The following is a 19867-nucleotide window of genomic DNA, read 5'->3' on the forward strand; positions in this document are numbered from 1 at the left end:
TTCAGGGAATTTTTAAAATAATTTCTTTATAAATACTTTATGGAATATGGGTGCCAAATTTTCAGAAATAGACCATATTTAATCCTTAAATTATATCTAATTTTCTCAACTATGTATTTCTGCATGCCATCTTTCTATTCCTAAATGGGAATCTGATTTATCTGTCACTGCTATACATTTTCTTGCAACTTCTAACACAATTTTCATAAATTCCTTTTTGAAAAAATTCAATTTCAATGTTGGTCTTATCACCAAAAAAATACCCAATAAAAAAAGCATTGGACCTTGTTGAAGTTTACTCCCATAACTTGTTCTAGAAATGTTCCTAATTCTATCCAAAATGGTCTCAATTTTGAACATGAGCATGTAGAATGCAGAAAAATACCTATTTCTTGACTTCACCTAAAACATTTATCTAATAGATCTGATTTCAATCTATTTAATTTTTGTGGCGTAAGATACAATAAATGTAAAAATAAATATTGAATCAATCTATATCTAACATTTATTGTGTTTTTCATGCTAACATAACATAATTCCTTCCAATTTTTAACTACAATACTTATATTCATATCCATTTCCTATCTCTGCCTAGATCTATAAACTCCCTGCTTCAAAGTTCCCTTTTGCAATAATATATACAGAGCAGATATAAATATCTTGATAAATCTATTACAAATCAAAGTTTCTATTCCAATTTATCTCGTAAAATGCTTTCATTGGTAATAACAAAATATTGTATTATTTTGTATCCCATATTTATTTTTTAATTGATCAAATTAAATTAAATTTCATCTTTCATAACAATCTTATATATTTCTAACTCCTTTAGAGAACCAAATATTGAAAAGTCTATTATTCATAGTAAATGGTATAAGTCTATTTTGAATCAAAGGTATTTTAATTAACCCATAATTCCTTATTCCCATTTATTTACTTTATTCCATATATTAATTAAACAGTGGTGTATCCCTGTGTCCAGATATTAATGTCGGTTCCCATTTATATATAAAATCTTCTGGTGTCTTCTCTCCTATTTTATCCATCTCTGTTTTAATCCATGCTGGTTTCTCTCCTCATAAAAAAGAAGAGAGGAACCTCATTTATGTGGCTTTATAATAATTTGTAAAATTTGGAAGTTATGGACCTCCCAATTCATATTTCCATGTTAATTTTTCTAACAAAACTCTTGACATCTTGCCTTTCCAAAGAAATTTCCTTATATATATTTATTTAGTTCCTTAAAAAAAATTGTGGAAGAGATATAGGTAATATTTGAAAAAGATACTGCACTCTTGAAAGTGTATTCATTTTTATACAATTATCTCTTCCTAATAATGTTATCGGTAATTGAATCCATTAAAAAAAAATCTTCATCAGTTTTTTTTTTAAATAAAGGGGTATAATTCAACTTATATATGTTATTTAAATTATTATCTACTCATATCAATAAATTTTTTTTCCATCCTCATCCATTTACATTGAGAATCTTTTTTACACTGAGTATAATCAACTCTAGTAAGGAGCATAATCTCACTTTTATCCCAATTTACCTATATCCAGATACTATTCTATATTCTTTTAATCTTAAATATAATTTATGTAATGAATTTTCTGTTTCTGACATAAATTATTGCATCATCTGCAAAAACGTTAATCTTATATTCTTCTCCACCAACACTAAAAACTTCAATTTCAGGATCAGACCGAACCAATTCTGTTAATGGTTCTATTGTTAAATAAAGCTGGAGATAATGGACATCCTTGTCTACTGGATCTAATTAATTGAAAAGGTGTGGACATATGTCCATTGTTACAACTTTTACTTTTGGTCCATTATATAAAGATTTAATCCAATTAACAAATATTGATCCCAATCCAAATTTATTGAGTACTTTAAATATAAAATCCCACTCAAACTTATCCAACGCTTTTTCAGTATCTAAGGACACCGTTACACTCTTTTGCACCAAATATATTATAGTCAATAATCGAGTCACATTATCTGCTAATTTTCTTTGTTTAACAATATCAATTTGGTCTATATTTATTAATTTTGGCAATTTTTTTGCCAACCTATTTGCTAATAATTTTGCTACTATTGAAATTGGTTTATTAAACGAACTTTTTTTTGGTATTACTATTATTATTGCTATATTAAAAGATTCTGGTAAAGTATTTGTTTCAGCTGCCTTCCCTAATATTTCCATAAATGGAGAAATAATAAAGCCTTAAATTCTTTATATAACTCAGGCAGGATACCATCCTCTCCCAGTGACTTATTACTTTTTAATGAGTTCAATGCTTCCCTAACCTCCACTCAGGAGAAAAGGACAGCCAAATCTCTCTGCTCTTACAAATTTGTTTTAGGTAAATTTATTTGTGACAAAAAAAATTATCTATTTTATTATCATCATTTAAAGATTCTGATTGATATAATTTTGTGTAAAATTGTTTAAAAATTTCATTAATTTCTTGTGGTTTATAAGTAGTTCAATTAGTTCTATACATTTGTAAAGTATTAATACTAAAGCTTTTTTATAATTAAGATGTCTTTCTTTACTCTCATTTACTTGTTGATATAAGTCCTTTTCTAAATTCGTTATCTCTGTCTCAAATTGTTCAACCTCTTATATTATCCTTCTTAATCATAGAAGTGTAGCTTGTTATTTTACCATATAGTATTCTTTCATTGTGTCCCATAAAATAAATCTATTAGTAACTGAATTAGAGTTGGTCTAAAAAAATTCCTTATTTGTCTTCTAATAAATTAACAAAGTATTTCCTTTTTAATAGCATAGAATTAAACCTCCATCTGTAAACTGATTTTTCTCTATCCAACATTATTATCGTCAACAACAAAGGAGAATGATCTGATAAAATTCTTGCCTTATACTCTGCTTGTTGTATTCTGCCTTGAAGTTGCTCAGATGTTAAGAAAAATGTCAATCCCAGAGTAAGAATCATGCCTATTTGAATAAAAGGAGTGATCTCTTTCTCTTGGATGAATTCCTCTCCATCTATCTGTTAATTTTAAATCATTCATTAACAACAATGTAGCTTTAGCTGCTTTCATCTTTGTTATTGTTCTTTTAGATCTGTCTAGAACAGGATCTAAACAAAAATTAAAATCTCCCTATTATTATATTTTCACCTTCATTTGCTAAATTTATAAATGTTTTATCTAAATTTTTCATCAGATATATATTTGGTGCTACTTTTATTAACTCTTTTTATTGATTATGGATTAGTTGATATATGGAGGCTTTTACATTCTAAGGACAAAGACATCTTTTTTTTCTCATGTTTACCTTAGTTATTCTAGATTTATTATTCCTTTATTGATACTCGTCTGGTTCCCTTTGTAACATACTGTGTATATGATGCAACTGATGTTTCTGATCATGCGGACTTGAAACTCTCTTTTAAATTTTCTGATATCATTTCCAGAGCTCAGCAGTGGCAATTTAATTCAACTTTACTTAAAAATTAGAAGTTTATACACCTTACTAAGGAACAAACTTCTCTTTTTTTTTAACAAATTCAACTGAGAATGTTGAGCCTAATTGTTTGGGATGCATTTAAAGCATACCTGCGAGGACAAGTAATTTCATATTCAACATAGTTAAGGAAATGTACAAAAGAACAGTTGTTCTTTTACTGAATTAAAAAATTTAAAGAAATTGACCCATCGAGAGGCATATGTTTAAATCAAAAAATCTACATGGACATAAATCAGGTAAATTATTAGCTGAACAATTAAAGGCAGCTATGGCTAAAAGACAGATTTTAAAGATTTTTAAAGGAGATGGCAATATTGTAGACGATCATTTCTTTGGCTTGGCTTCGCGGACGAAGATTTATGGAGGGGGTAAAAGTCCACGTCAGCTGCAGGCTCGTTTGTGGCTGACAAGTCCGATGTGGGACAGGCAGACACGGTTGCAGCGGCTGCAGGGGAAAAATGGTTGGTTGGGGTTGGGTGTTGGGTTTTTCCTCCATTGCCTTTTGTCAGTGAGGTGGGCTCTGCGGTATTCTTCAAAGGAGGTTGCTGCCCGCCAAACTGTGAGGCGCCAAGATGCACGGTTTGAGGCGATATCAGCCCACTGGCGGTGGTCAATGTGGCAGGCACCAAGAGATTTCTTTAGGCAGTCCTTGTACCTTTTCTTTGGTGCACCTCTGTCACGGTGGCCAGTGGAGAGCTCGCCATATAACACGATCTTGGGAAGGCGATGGTCCTCCATTCTGGAGACGTGACCCACCCAGCGCAGCTGGATCTTCAGAAGCGTGGACTCGATGCTGTCGACCTCTGCCATCTCGAGTACTTCGACGTTAGGGATGAAAGCGCTCCAATGGATGTTGAGGATGGAGCGGAGACAACGCTGGTGGAAGCGTTCTAGGAGCCGTAGGTGATGCCGGTAGAGGACCCATGATTCGGAGCCGAACAGGAGTGTGGGTATGACAACGGCTCTGTATACGCTGATGAAATTAATAAGGCATTTCTGGATTTCTATAAATCTCAATTTCCTGATAATACCATAAGTATGGATAGATTCCTGTAATGATTGAAAATCCCTAAAATTTATTCTTTTATTGGAAGCTCCAATGTCAGAAATGGAAATTTTAAAGCTATTTCCTCTCTTCAACCCAACAAAGCCCCAGGTACAGATGGTTATACTGTTGAGTTTTTTAAATGATTTGCTAACATACTAATGCCTCAGGTGTGTAGGGTTTTTCACAATTCTGTATCTCTTGGAACTTTGTAAAGAGATATAGAAGCATCAATTTCATTAATTCCAAAGAAAGATAAGGACCCTTTAGATTGTGCTTCCTATAGACCAATATCATTGCTGAATGTTGATTCCAAAATTCTTTATTATTTGAACGTTATTTGCTTTCAAATTGGAAAATATTCTTGCTCAGATAATTTCTAAGGACCAAAGAGGATTTATAAAGAATAATTATTCACATATTAATATTCGTAAGTTAATGAACATTATTTACTCTCCACAGACTAAAATTCTGGAATGTATAGTATTGTATGCAGAAAAGGCATTCAATAGAGTGGAATGGAAATATCCATTTGAAATTTTGGAAAGACTTAATTTTGGTCCTGGTTTTATTTCATGGATTAATTTGATCTATCGTGCTCCTGTTGCTGCAGTAATTACTAATAATCAAAGATCCTCTTTTTTTTAAAAATATGTTTCAAGGAACTAGAAAGGGTTGTCCATTAAGCCCTTTATTATTTAGTGAAACAAGCCATGAAAGACCTCAACAATGAAGACGCTGTTTACATCTGGTACCACACGGATGGCAGTCTCTTCAATCTGAGGCGCCTGCAAACTCAACCAAGACACAAGAGCAACTTGTCCGTGAACTACTCTTTGCAGACGATGCCGCTTTAGTTGCCCATTCAGAGCCAGCTCTTCAGCGCCTGACGTCCTGTTTTGCGGAAACTGCCAAAATGTTTGGCCTGGAAGTCAGCCTGAAGAAAACTGAGGTCCTCCATCAGCCAGCTCCCCACCATGACTACCAGCACCCCCACATCTCCATCAGGCACACTCTACTCAAAGCGGTCAACCAGTTTACCTATCTCGGCTGCACCATTTCATCGGAGGCAAGGATCGACAACGAGATAGACCGGAAGACTACACAAAAGAGTCTGGAAAAACAACCAAATGAAAAACCTCACAAAGATTAGCGTATATAGAGCTGTTGTCATACCCACACTCCTGTTCGGCTCCGAATTATGGGTCCTCTACCGGCATCACCTACGGCTCCTAGAATGCTTCCACCAGCATTGTCTCCGCTCCATCCTCAACATTCATTGAAGCGACTTCATCACCAACATCGAAGTACTCGAGATGGCAGAGGCCGACAGCATCAAATCCACGCTGCTGAAGATCCAACTGCGCTGGGTAGGTCACGTCTCCAGAATGGAGGACCATCGCCTTCCCAAGATCTTGTTATATGGCGAGCTCTCCACTGGCCACCGAGACAGAGGTGCACCAAAGAAGAGGTACAAGGACTGCCTAAAGAAATCTCTTGGTGCCTGCCACATTGACCACCGCCAGTGGGCTGATATCGCCTCAAACCGTGTATCTTGGCACCTCACAGTTCGGTGGGCAGCAACCTCCTTTGAAGAAGACCGCAGAGCCCACCTCACTGACAAAAGACAAAGGAGGAAAAACCCAACACCCAACCCACCAATTTTCCCCTGCAACCGCTGAAACCATGTCTGCCTGTCCCGCATCGGACTTGTCAGCCACAAACGAGCCTGCAGCTGACGTGGACTTTTACCCCTCCATAAATCTTCGTCCGCGAAGCCAAGCCAAAGATTTAGTGATAGCACTTCATGACTTCAGTGATTCTCAGGGTATCAACAGAGGAGATATAATTCATAAGTTATCTTTATACGTAGATGATCTTTTAGCATATATTTCAGATCCTGAGAAATCTATTCCTTCATTGCTGTCCTTGCTTTCCCAATTCATTATTTTTTCAGGATATAAATTGAATCTCCACAAGAATGAATATGCATGTACCTATCTATGAGCTTACACCTTTTAGAGTGGTTAAAGAACATTTTACATATCTCGGGGTTAAGATCACTAAAAAAAATTAAAGATTTATACAAATTTAATTTTCTCCTTTTCATTGACTGTGTGAAACAAACACTTTCTAGATGGTAATATAAATGCTATAAAGATGATAATTTTACCCAAATTTTTGTATATATTTCAAGCAGTTCTAGTTTTTATTCCTAAATCATTTTTTAAAAATATTGACTCTAAAATTTCCTCGTGTGTAGAATAATAAGAATGCGAGGAAAGACTACATTTCATTTGCAAAAATTAAAGAAGGATGGTGGTATGGCTTTACCTAATCTTAGACTTTATTATTGGGCAGTTAATATTCAATATACTATTTTCTGTGTATATTATTCTGACAAACTTGAATGCCCTCATTAGGCAGATTTAGAATTGAAATCTGTACAGAAATATTCATTAGCTTCCTTATTGGGAGCTGCTCTTCCTTTTACAATTTCTAAGATTTGTAGACATACCTTTAACCCAATACTTAAACATACATTACAGATTTGGTTTCCATTTTGCAATTTTTTTGATTTAAAAAAATTAATTTATCCAGTACTATTTATCTCAACTACAGGTATTGTTTCTCATCATCTATAATGGATCAAGCCTTTTCTTTTTGGAAAAGCAAAAGAATTGTCTTTTTTGTGTCTGTTTATAGATGGATGTTTAATATCTTTTGATTTAATATCTAACAAATTAATATACCTAAGTCACAATTTTTGGATATTTCTAAGTTAGAGGTTTTTTGAATAAGATATTACCTAACTTTCCTATATCATCAACCTGATTTGGTTGATCATCTTTTTCATTTGAATCTTTCACATTGGGGTTTAATAGGTAATATTTACAATAATTTATTAAATTTGCTATCGATCGCTAATGATAAAATTGGAGGAGCTTAGGAATTGGAACTTCAGTCACTTCTCCCAGAAGAACTTGGGAAAATATTTTTTGGAATGCTTGGCATGCATTGATTCAGTTTAAAATGGTACATCGGGTTCATATGTCAAAAAAAATAATTGGCCCGTACCTTTCCTACTGTAAGTTCCATACATGATAGATGTAAATCACAAGTGGCCACACTAACGCATATGTTTTGGTCTTGCTCTGTATTGGAGATATATTGGACAGATATTTTCAAGACTTTGTCAATTATACTGGGTATTAGATTGCAACCTAATCCATTGACTGGTACTTTTGGAATTATAGTTCCAGAGGTGGGTCAAGTTCCCACTTCTGCACATCAGATTGTCTATAATTCCCAGGATTCTCCCTATTACCTTTTTTAATCAACGGGACTAGATTTGCCATTCTCCAATCCTCTGACACCTCCCCTGTAGCCAAAGAGGATTCAAAGATCATAGCCAAGGCCCCAGCTCTCTCTTCTCTCACGGCAGCCTGGGGTATATCAAGTCCGGCCCAGGAGACATCAATCTTGATGCTTTTAAGAAGATCCAAGAAGATTCCTCTTCCTTAATCTGCACATTGTCTAGCACACAGACTTGTTCAGTTTCAACCTCACCATGATCAAGGTCCTTTTGTGATTACTGACATAAAGTATTCATTTAGGGGGGGGCGTGGCAAGATGGCGTAGAGTCTAGACATGTAATCTCGACCTCTCTGGCCGGACTTTTAAGTACCTGTTTTTTAACTCTTTGTTTTCAAGTTTAAACTTTTTAAATTTTAGTTTAAAGTATTAAGGAACTATTATGGCCATTAATGGTAAAAAGATTAAACCTCAAGTGCAGAAGTTACATTTTCGAAGTACTGAAGATTTGGGGCCTAAACAACTTGCTACAGCCTCAGGTTTAATTTCTTCAGTGCCTAAACTACAAAGACTGCCTGTGGGAGCTGAAAAAAAAATGTCTACTACTCACCAAGTGAAAGATAGCGCTGGAATTACCCATTCTTTGGAGGAAGGTGCGTGTTCCCAAGAAGTGGATCCCGATTCTGGCAGCCTACCAATTTTAACAGGGAGCATGCATGAAGACGATTCCATTGTCTGGAACGCTTCAGGAAGCATTTCAACCTGAAGATCTCGATTTCATCCGTGATTTTTTGAAAAAACTGCGAACTGCGAGGGAAGACCAGCGTCTACCCCCTGAGGAAGTCGGGGTGCCATTGCTGGGAGTCCAGACCCGCAGTAAAACCGTTAAAATGCCTTTTGTTGAGTTGCAGCAGGAGCTGCAGTTCCTGGTTCTGCCACTATGTTAGAGAAAGCAGGGCTGAGCTTTTCTGAATTACAATGTAAGCAGTTAAATGCTGTCATTCAGCCTATAATGAATGAGCTGGCTCAAGGATAAGTTCAGAATTGAATACAGATAAAGCACGTGTAGAAGCATCTTGTGAAGATTTTTTAAAAATTCAGTCTGCTTTTTTGGAATGTCAACAACAAGTGGCTTCTAATACAGAAAAAGTGTTGAAGGTTGAAAAATCCATTATAGAATTGCAAGAACATGAGAAGGAGTTAGAGAGGAAAATAGACTATTTGGAGAATCAAAGTAGAAGGAATAATGTGAAAATTGTTGGTTTGCCAGAAGGTATGGAAGGACAAGATCCTCTTCGTTTCTTTACAGATTGGATCCCACAAGTATTAGGGCAAGAATTTTTTTTCTGAAGGCTTGGTATTGGAAAGAGCTTATAGAACTTTAAGGAAATCACCTTTACCTGGTCAGCCATCGAGACCTGTAATAATTCGATGTGTGAAATATTTGGATAGAGAAGCAATACTTCAACTGGCGGTGCACAATGCGAGAAAACGACAAACTCCGTAATTGATTCAGAATAGCAGAGTTTTTTTTTTATCCTGATTTGAGTCAAGAGGTTATTCAGCGTCGATTTAATCCAGTTAAAGAAGTTTTGTGGCATAAAGGTTATAAGTCTACTTTTTGCTATCCGGCAGTGTTGAAGGTGTTTCATGGAGACTATCAATTTCAGTTTTTTGAGGATGATCATGAAGCAATGATTTTTGCTGATTCATTGCCAGATGTAAGAGGACAAAGACGTCGTCCACCACTGTCTCCTAAAGAAAAATCTGGTTGTTCTGGAAACGGAAGAAATGGTAGAAATGGGAAAAATGGGAATGGAAAGAGTCCAACTTCTTTTGAAATGGGATCTCCGAGTTTGGAACCTCTTGGATAAATAGCAGAATCTTCTTATTCTTATTTTACTTTTTACGTTATGATATTTTGAGATTTTTTTTTGTTCGGCTGGGGAGTAAGAGATTTGTTCTAGGTTATATTAGTCATCAGCCACTGGTGGGTGATCCACACCCAAATTTTGTTTAGGGATTACTACCTTTTGGTAGTTTTTTTTTTGGGGGGGGGGTGTTTTGTTAATTATTTTTTTTTAATTTTCATTTTATTTAGCTTTTACTTTGTGATTTTTTTTTCTCCTATTGGAGGGCCAATATACGATGATTTGAGTTTTTATATAAAGATATTATTGGTCTTTAGTAATATTAGTAGATATGTTAAAGTTGAGGTTTGCTACTTTTAATGTTCGAGATTTAAACAGTTCGATTAAGCGTAATGATGAGGGTCAGTTCTGGTATTGATAAGAATTCTTTGTTTCTTTATTTTTAAATTTGTTTCTTATGAAGGTACCAGAGAAGGGTTATATTTCATTCATGTATTAAATATTATAGGATGGTATGGATAAAAAGGGTTGGGATAAATCCAAATCTGTATAAGATTAAAATACCTTTAGATCTGATGGTATCTTTATTGGGCAGTTTACAACCTCTGAAAGGTTTGGGATTAGATAAATTTTAACTTGCTTTTGTATATTTAGCATTATTTGTAGAGAAAAAATGTATTGTTAGTATGTGGAAAGATACAAATATGATTGATATTAATAGATGGTATAATGAGATGACATACTATTTAATAATGGAAAAAATTACATATGTTTCGCGTGATAACTATAGCTTTTTTATTAGTAAGTGGTTGTTATATTCAGAATATTTACATTTTGATTTATGTTGATTAGATTTTAATATGTATGTTTAATTTTTCCTTAATTTTTTTTTTCTTTTCTTTATGACTCTCCTTAGGAGAGCTGGCTGAAATGGGGGAGGGGGGGTTCTTTCTTTTCTTTTTTTGTTTTTTTTCTATAAAATATAACATTCATGTTTTTGGTTTATTGTTGTATATGTTATTTACTATCTGTATTTTGAACGAATAAATAAAGTTTAAAAAAAAATAAAGTATTCATTTAGGACCTCCCTAACCTCCTCTGTCTCTTGGCACATGTTGCCTCCTTTATCCTTTAGTTATTAATATCATTTTTGGTGTGTTGTCTGAGGAGCTTGCAGTAAAGAATTAATGGACAAATCAACAATTCCCCAGTCTTGTCAAAATGTTGTGATGGGCTTTGTTATATTCATCTGAAGATTGTAAATGAGGGTAATTTAATATTTTCTGCTGAATATTATCTTGATTATCAGGCTGCTGTATTTTAGATAACATTTATTTTTCTATCCTATTCAAAGCATGCAAGTAATTAATTTTATCAATAATATATAATACTAACTATGATGAATGTGTATGTGTATATTTTGATTTATTCATGATAAACCTCGAATTCAAATTGACTAATTTTACACTAACACATCATTGCAGGATGTAAGGCATGAAAAAAAATGAATAAATTGTGGTTCAAAATGTATTAAAGTTATTTTTTAAAATTTCCCATGCCAAACATATTTCTATGGATATAAAGTAATGTATTGTATGATGCAACTCGTTTACTGATGGATATTGGAGGGTAGAACTATGTTGAACTTTTTAACTAGAATCCACTGTTAAATATTGTTATTTTACCATCATTCAACACTCTAAAGAAAATTGTGGTACAGTCTGAGATCCTTTTAAAACTAAATGTGGAACATTCAAAGTTAAGGTGGGATTTTCTAAATATCCACAGCAGATTCACTAAAAAGTCCTCAACTTCAAGGATTAATAACCTGGCAATAAAATATATGTACAAAAATTATTGGATAGAACAAAGGAATGTAAAGAGAAAAATATTAAAATACAAGCAATCTCTCATAATTTAATACCTTTCTTCCTATTTATTCCTGATTTCTGATAGGTTGGAGCAGTAAGTGCCTTTGCTCAGACATTGCGTAGATATACATCCCTCAATCATTTAGCTCAAGCTGCTCGAGCTGTGCTGCAAAACACATCTCAAATTAACCAGATGCTGAGTGACCTCAATCGTGTAGACTTTGCCAATGTCCAGGTAAGTTCCAGGATTGTAGAATATTTTATCAACTACAGGTTACTGTGTTTAAATTAACAACAGAAATTGCTGAAAATAGTCAACAGCTTTATATGGAAAGTCAGCAGGCTGAAATGTTTGCTTTGTTTCTCTCTCCACATATGCATACCTGACCTGCATACTTCCAGCATATTCTCTCTTTCTTTCTCCCCCATAGAGATGGATTTACAGTATTTGCTGTTTTTATTTGCTTTGCGGTCAATTGTATTGACATGATGTGATAATGAAAACTTTTTTATATAAAGTACATGGAGTAAAACACGAAGATCTGCAGATACCGTGACTGAAGTGAAAACACAATGCTGGAGAACCTCGGCAGGTCAAACATTGTACTTCATATAGCAGAGATAAAGATACTTAACCAAAGTTTCAGGCTTAAGTCTTCATCAAGGTATGACTTGCTTTGCAAGTCGAGTGGTCGATGAAGATAAGGGGAATCCTGTTTTTGCCATGACTGAGGCAGAGGGGGCTAGGGCAGATGAGTGAGAAATGGAGGAAATGTGAATAAGGGCTGAGTTGATGGTGGTGGAGGGGAAGCCATGTTTTTGGAAGAAGGAGAACACTTCAGATGATCTAGCTGAGAAGACTTAATCTAGGGAACAGATATGACAGAGACAGAGGAATTGAGAGATAGAAATAGAATCCTTGCAGGGGACTGGATGTTAAGAAATGTAGCAATGGGAGTTGATAAGTTTGTAAAAAATGCATGAATATAGCTCATCTCCCAAGATGGAAACAGAAAGATCAAGAAAGGGAGAGTGTCGCTGAAGATGAACCAAGTGAATTTGAGGTCAGTTTTAAAGTTAGCAGCAAAGTGAATAAAGTTTACAAGGACCAATGTAGTGGTCAATGTAACGGTGGACGAGTTTAAGACCCTTGCCTGTATAGGCTTGCAGCATGGATTGCTCCACAAAAAGGCAGGCATAGTTGGGACCCATGGCTACTCCTTTGATTTGGAGGAAGTGAGATGAGTCAAAGGGGAAGTTATTAAGGGTGACAAGTTCTGCCGGGTGGAGGAGGATGGTAGTGGAGGGGAATTAGTTAGGTCTCTTGTCAAGAAAAAGAAACAAATGGCTTTGAGACCAATATGGGGGATGGGGTGTAAAAAGAGTGGTACCCAAAGTGAAAATTAGGCAGTCAAGTTCAGGAAATTTGAAGATATTGAAGAGATGGAGTGCATGTGAGGTATCACGGATGTAGGTAGAGATGATAGTCATATTATCAATCCCTCAGATCAGTGACTGCTATTCCAAACTTGCTGTCTTCCTTGTGGTGGCTTACAGTCTTCACTAATCACTGCTACAGCCCTTGGAGATATCTGTACTTCTTCAATTATGACCTCTTGGATATCCTTGGATATAATTACTCTATATTGACAGCAAGGACTTCCGCAACCAAGATCCTCTGTTCTGAATTCCCTCTTTAAATAACTCCTTCCCTTTCCATCAGATGCTACTTAAAACCAATCTCTTTAACCAGACTTTTAACCATCTGATCAACCATCTTGCTGAATTGATAGTTCTCATTGATGAGAGTTTATATTGTGCAACATGTTTGCACAAATGAAATGCAGTATGTGTAAGGTGGTGGGGGGGGGGGGGGTGGTGGGGGTGGTCATCAATAGAAACAGATTGCAGAGGCTGCTTGGCATATTGTTTCTAGATAGCTTTTTGAACCTGGAGGCCAGTAGCTGTACTTGCAAAAAATTCAAAGTAGAATAAAATTATTAATGCTTCCCAGGACTAACATGCTCAAGAAGACAGTGGTAAACCACCTCCTGATCTATTTTTTCAGTCATTGTGAAAATACAGCAACAAGAAGTAACAATTTACAGTAAAATACCCATTATCTAGCACTCAGTCAATTGGAAACGCAAACAAATGGCTTTTTTTGGGAGGAAATAAATAAATAAATAAATAAATAGGTTTTAATTTAACATTTAAATAAAAATTTTAAATTGTAAAAATAAATGTTCTCTGAGGCAACACACAAACCCCTTGGTGATGTTGGGAACAAACATTCAGCCACTGGAGCACCCCGCCCACAGCAACAGATTGATTAAAGTTTCAATAAAGTGATGTTTAAATAAAATGGTGATGCCCAGGATAAAGAGCCAGCTGATGCCACTCACTGCTGGGGCAACTCTCCCAAAGTGGCTTCCTATTCCTGACTGGTAAGAATCTTTATTAATATATTATTAAGTATATTAGAAAGGCTTTATCTGTAAACTTGGGGGAGGGGAGTTCATTATAACCACAGCACAGTTAGTGGAATGCTGTTACAGCGCTCACGAATGGGGTTAGAATTTAAAGGATAGTGCGCCGAGGGCCTGACCAGGATACTTGTGTGCAGGTGAGTCGGGTTACACTGAGGGCCTGACCGGGACACTTGTGTGGAGGTGAGTCGGGTTGCACCAAGGCCCTGACCAGGACACTTGTGTGGAGGTGAGTCAGGTTGCACCGAGGGCCTGACCAGGAGACTTGTGTGGAGGTGAGTCGGGTTGCACCGAGAGCCTGAACAGGACACTTGTGTGGAGGTGAGTCGGGATGCACTGAGGGCCTGACCAGGACACTTGTGTGGAGTGAATTGGGTTGTGCCAAGGGCCTGACTGGGAAACCAGGATGAAGAGCCAGTCGATGCCACTTGCCGCTGGTGCGGCTCTCCCAGACTCTATCCCTATCCCTGCCTGGTAAGAGTCTTTATTTTTATTAGTATCCGGTATATTAGTAGTTTTATCTGCAAAATTGGGGGAGGTGGGATTAATTATGATGACAGTGCCAGCGACTGGGGTTTGAATTTAAACTTAAAAATTTTCGAAGTTACTGGAATTACTTGATTAAAGTAAACCTTACATAATTAAAGACTACAATACTGATTTTATTTTCAAATAACTTTACATTTTGCACTGCCTTTTGTCTTTTAAATGGTATATTCTTAATGCAGGTGTATTAATTAAGCATTTTAAGAGTGAGCCTCAGTCAACTTGAAAATTCACATTTCTGGCACTCGTGATCCCCAAGGGTGCTGTGTAATGAGGGCTTTACTCTATTTCTAAATACATATCGTGTTTGATTTGAAGGGTATCTTGCAGTGCCTTCATTCCCATGCATGCACTGCTTTTATCCTTCCTGCTGTTTAAGTTTGAACGTGAAGGTACGTACTGCCAAAGTAGCTCAAGTGAATAATTGCAGTTCATTTTGTACAATGGCAGAGAAATGAATGTTTATTTAACATAGTAAATGGAGTATGATTTAGTTATTCTGGATGGTATTGAGCTTCTTGGGTATTATTCGAGCTAATAAAGACAACAGCTGATTATTCCATCACATTTTTGACTGTTCCTTATTAATCAAGGAAAAGCTTCAGGGGCCACAGAGGAGCTTGGCGTGATAAGGGAAATGATGCCAATGATGTTATAGGGTAAAGGAAGTTTTGTTGAAGGAGTATAAAGAAACAGCAAGTAAATTAAAGTGCACAATAATAAAGATAATATTGGGAATCTAACCTGAGTTATGCAAATTGGCAAAAAGTCAATCATATAAAAATGTTGAATGCATGACGCAAACATTTGTTTTGACAAAATGGGTTTCAAAGCTAGGGCACTAGTACTGGAGAAAGGCTCAATTTTGACTGCTCACTTCAGGTCCTCCATATCCAAAGCTTACATGAGAAATAACTTGTTTATTTTAATAGAGAAAACATTATTTGACTTTTTAACCAGGACAAAGCAATTTCTTTCGTCTGACGCTGAATCTCTCATATTACCAACCCACTGGATGAAGTATCCAAAGTTATGAAGAATCAATTTCAAGTATGCACCATTTCTACTACTAAGAAGAACAAGATCACCAACATCACTCAAACACCATCAGCTTCCAAGTTCTCATGTCGATTTTTGCAAGTTAATCTTTAACTTGGATACCTCTTCGTCCTCCTCCTCCCAAGTTTGGAATTATTTATCTAACACTACTATGAAGCACCACAAGGATAAGAGAGATTCAAGAAAATGGATCTCTACCCTCACCTCAAAATAATCAGGAGGTGGACAGTAGCCTCAGTGTCACATGCTGCATATATCTCAAATCTCAATGAATCACCCCTTACAACTATTGAAACCAACCTCTGTTGACGACAAATTTTCAAGTTTGAATTGCTGAGTTTATCCCACAAAGGTATCCAGGTATCCAAAAAAGCCCCTCATCACTGTTCACTGCATCGAGTTTATTAATAACATACAAATGCACTTTTCTCATGTATTAACAGGAGCAGGCTTCCTGGGTGTGTCAATGTGATGACAATGCAGTACAAAGACTGGAACATGACTTCAAGATGACTCTCCAACAGCAGAGCACCCTTGAGCAGTGGGCTGCCTGGCTTGACAATGTGGTGACACAAGTATTGAAGCCTTATGAAGGGAGGCCTAATTTTCCCAAAGCCGCTCGTCAATTCCTGCTTAAGTGGTCCTTTTACAGGTAGGTTTCTTTATTAATATTTTTATGAGAGATCTGAAATTAAATAAACTAGAGAGTTGACCCACAAACTGAGATGGGTGGATTGCAAAAGTCAAGCATGCTTTCAGGAAGGGAACATGAAATATATTCTCCATGCTTCCTGCAGATTAAGAACACAAATAAACGAGCAAGTTTAGGCTATCAGGCTGTTTGAGACTGCTCCATCATTCATCAGGATTGCACCATATTATCATATACCTTTACTTTCTTAATATCAAGAAATAAATTGATTAAGTTTTGAATGGGCCTCCACACACCTCTGGAGTAGAAAATTCCAAAGATTCACCACCCTCTGAGTGAAGAATTGTTTTCCTTATCTCAATACTAAACAGCCTCCCCTTTATTCTCAAGCTGTGCTCCTGGTTCAAAAGTGCTTGGTTGGGAGGGACATTCTTCCTGTATCTAACTTGTCCCGACAATTTACAATATTAGAAATTTGGGAGAGATCCCCTCTCATTCTTCTAAACTCCACATATGTCTTTCTTCAACAAACCTGCCATCTCTGGAACCATTCTAGAGAACCTTCACACCTTTTTTCTATAGGAAGTATATAATTTCATAGGTAAGGAGAGCAAAACTATACATCACCAAGCCCTAGGATAGTGCACTGAGACTTCTTTAATCCTGTAATCAAACTCTCTATTTGTAATAATTTGCCTTCCTAATTGCCTGCTGGATCTACATACTAACTTCTGCGATTAGTGTTCAAACACAGCCAAATAACTTTGATCATCAAAGCAACTCAGTCTCTCATCGTGCATTAAATATGTTGCTTTTGTTAACCATGTATTTTACTTTCTAATAATCATTACTGTAGAAGAGTTGATGTTGTACAACCAATTTCATTTCCTCTACACATATTGACCAACTTCCTGTGAAAGCCATTCTCAAAATCAAATGCCCTGCATCCATTGATTCCCACTTTATCTATTCTACTGGTTATATCTGCCATGAACTTCAGTAGTTTCGTCAAACATGACCTCTTTGTTTTTCTTGCCTCTCTCCCTTTGTCTGGCATCTGCCAATCTACTGCCTATGTCTGGTATGCTTCTGTCCCTGATTCACCACATGGGCCCCTCTCCTACCACTCCGACTCTCCACTCTGTCCTCTTTATACTAGCTTTTCTTCTCCACATCCCATGTGTTGATGAAGGTTTTCAGCCTGAAGTGATGACCATTCTTCTTTTAAATTTAAATTTAGTCATACAGCACGGCAACAGGCCATGTCAGCCCACAAGTCTGTGCTGCCCAATTTACACCCCATTAACCTACACCCTGGTACATTTTTGAAACGTGAGAGGAAACCGTTGAATGTGGCCTCATATCGACCAATTTCATTATTGAATGTAGATTATAAAATAATAGCCAAAATATTGGCAAATAGACTTGCTAAATATTTGCCTCAGTTAGCACATGTTGATCAGACGGGTTTTATTAAGAATAGGTATGCTTCTGATATTATTCTTAGAAACGATTATGTTGATCAATGCATCGAGTCAGCAACCCAACCTACCAATAGTGGTCACGCTTGATGCGGAAAAAGCATTTGATCGAGTTAAATGGAAAAGTGTTAGAAAAATTTTAATTTGGACCGTTCTTTACTGGTTGGGTTAAGGCATTATATAAAAATCCAGTTGCTAGGGTGTGACAAATGGCCAAATTTCTTCATAATTTAAGTTAACGCAATCAACACATCAAGGTTGTCCATTGTCACCAGCCCTGTTTGCGTTGGTCATAGAACTGTTAGCTCAAGCACTAAGACAAAATGAAAATATTAAAGGGATAAAGATTGCAGATGACAAATATAAGATTAATTTGTTTGCTGATGATGTATTGATATGTTTGACATATCCAGACCAATCTTTAAAATTTTTGCAAGAATGTTTGGAGCAATATGATATACCCAGGTATAAAGTAAATTGGAATAAAAGTGAAATACTGCCAATATCAGATAGGGATTATAGTGAGTGTAGACAGATTACTAAATTTTGATGGTCTGATAAAATTAAATATTTAGGAGTAATGGTTAATGCAAAATACCAATCGCTTTATGAATTAAATTATGTACCATTAATGAGAAAGATTAAGGCGGAATTGATTAAATGGGAATATTTACCGTTGTCATTAATAGGTCGGGTAAATTGTATTAAGAGGAATATTTTTCCTTGTATTCGATATCTTTTTCAGTCGAATCCTTGTTTACTTCCAAAAGTATTTTTCCAAGATTCGAATACGGCAGTACGGAAATTTTTATGGAAGGGGAAGTTAGCGAGAATAGCACTGCAAAAATTGACGTGGAAGTATGATTTAGGAGGACTACAATTGCCTCATTTTCAAAATTATTATGAAGCCAAACAATTAAAATTTATTAATAGGATATCGGATGTTACCCAACCCCCCCCCCATTTGGGCCAAAGTGAAATTAGCTAGTATCTCTGAATTTCAGGTTCATCAGTTTATATTTAAGTGAAATTCTGGTTTTCTACAGGGATATAATGTGCCGGTTTTAAAACATTTATTAGGGATTTGGGCTAAAAGGAATTCTATTATAGGTATGAAAGGTAAGATATCAATTCAAACTCCATTATATCAAAATAGACGTATTCCTTTTTCATTGAACAATAGGTATTTAAAGGAATGGGAGCTTGAAGGTATAAAGGTGATAGAGGATTGTTTTGAAAAAAGAACTATTTCTTTCCTTTAACCAACTTAGAGAAAAATTTGGAATATCAGCGAACTCATTATTCATGTATTATCAAGTTAGAGCATTGGTAAGGGATAACTTTGGAAGAGAAATGAAAATACCTAAATTAACAAAATTTGTATTTTTGATCTTGCATTCATTAAAAAAGGGTTTTATTTCTGATATGTATGCTTTCTTGCAGGAAAGTATGGATAAACCAAATTTAAATAAATCTAGAAATAAATGGGAAGGGGATTTATCTTATGATATACCTCAGGAAGACTGGGAAACTATGTTCCAAGATGGGGTGACTAAATTACTTAATGTAAGATATAGTATGGTCAATACAACTGATGTAAAAAAATTATAATTATTGTATTTGACCCCTGAGAAATTGAAAAAATATGGATTTAGTACTTTGGATTTATATTTTAGATGTGGACAGCATATTGGAACATTTTTAGATTCAGTTTGGCTTTGTGATAAGGTCAAACCATTTTGGGAAAAAATTAAAGTATGTTTTGAAAAATTATTTACCATTAGATCCAGAATTTTTTTTATTGGGTTATGTTGTCTCATTGACTGGTTTGGGGTTAGATAAGTTTCAGATAGCTTTTGTTTGTATAGCACTGACGGTAGCGCAGAAATGTATTGCAATTACTTGGAAAGATAATGTGGAAGTAAATATAGTTTGTTGGCACAATGAATTGAGACCCTGTATTTACATGGAAAAAAATAACATATAATTTGTATGATAATTATACTTTTTTTGTTCAAATGTGATCACCTTATTT

The 19867-nt window shown here is 35.6% G+C and overlaps 1 protein-coding gene across 14 annotated transcripts in view; it reads left to right on the forward strand.

Annotated features, from left to right (window-relative positions):
- The window catches only part of LOC138758400 (transcription factor RFX3-like), a 342380-nt gene that overhangs the window by 287962 nt on the left and 34551 nt on the right, over positions 1 to 19867 (forward strand). For all 14 annotated transcript variants that reach the window (XM_069927263.1, XM_069927325.1, XM_069927330.1 and 11 more), the window contains 2 exons: positions 11691 to 11840; positions 16143 to 16351. In XM_069927263.1, coding sequence (XP_069783364.1) covers positions 11691 to 11840; positions 16143 to 16351 — 359 coding nt within the window. The remainder of the gene's footprint in view (positions 1 to 11690; positions 11841 to 16142; positions 16352 to 19867) is intronic.

This window comes from Narcine bancroftii, chromosome 1 (assembly GCF_036971445.1).
Source record: "Narcine bancroftii isolate sNarBan1 chromosome 1, sNarBan1.hap1, whole genome shotgun sequence".
NCBI classification, from domain to species: Eukaryota; Metazoa; Chordata; class Chondrichthyes; order Torpediniformes; family Narcinidae; genus Narcine; species Narcine bancroftii.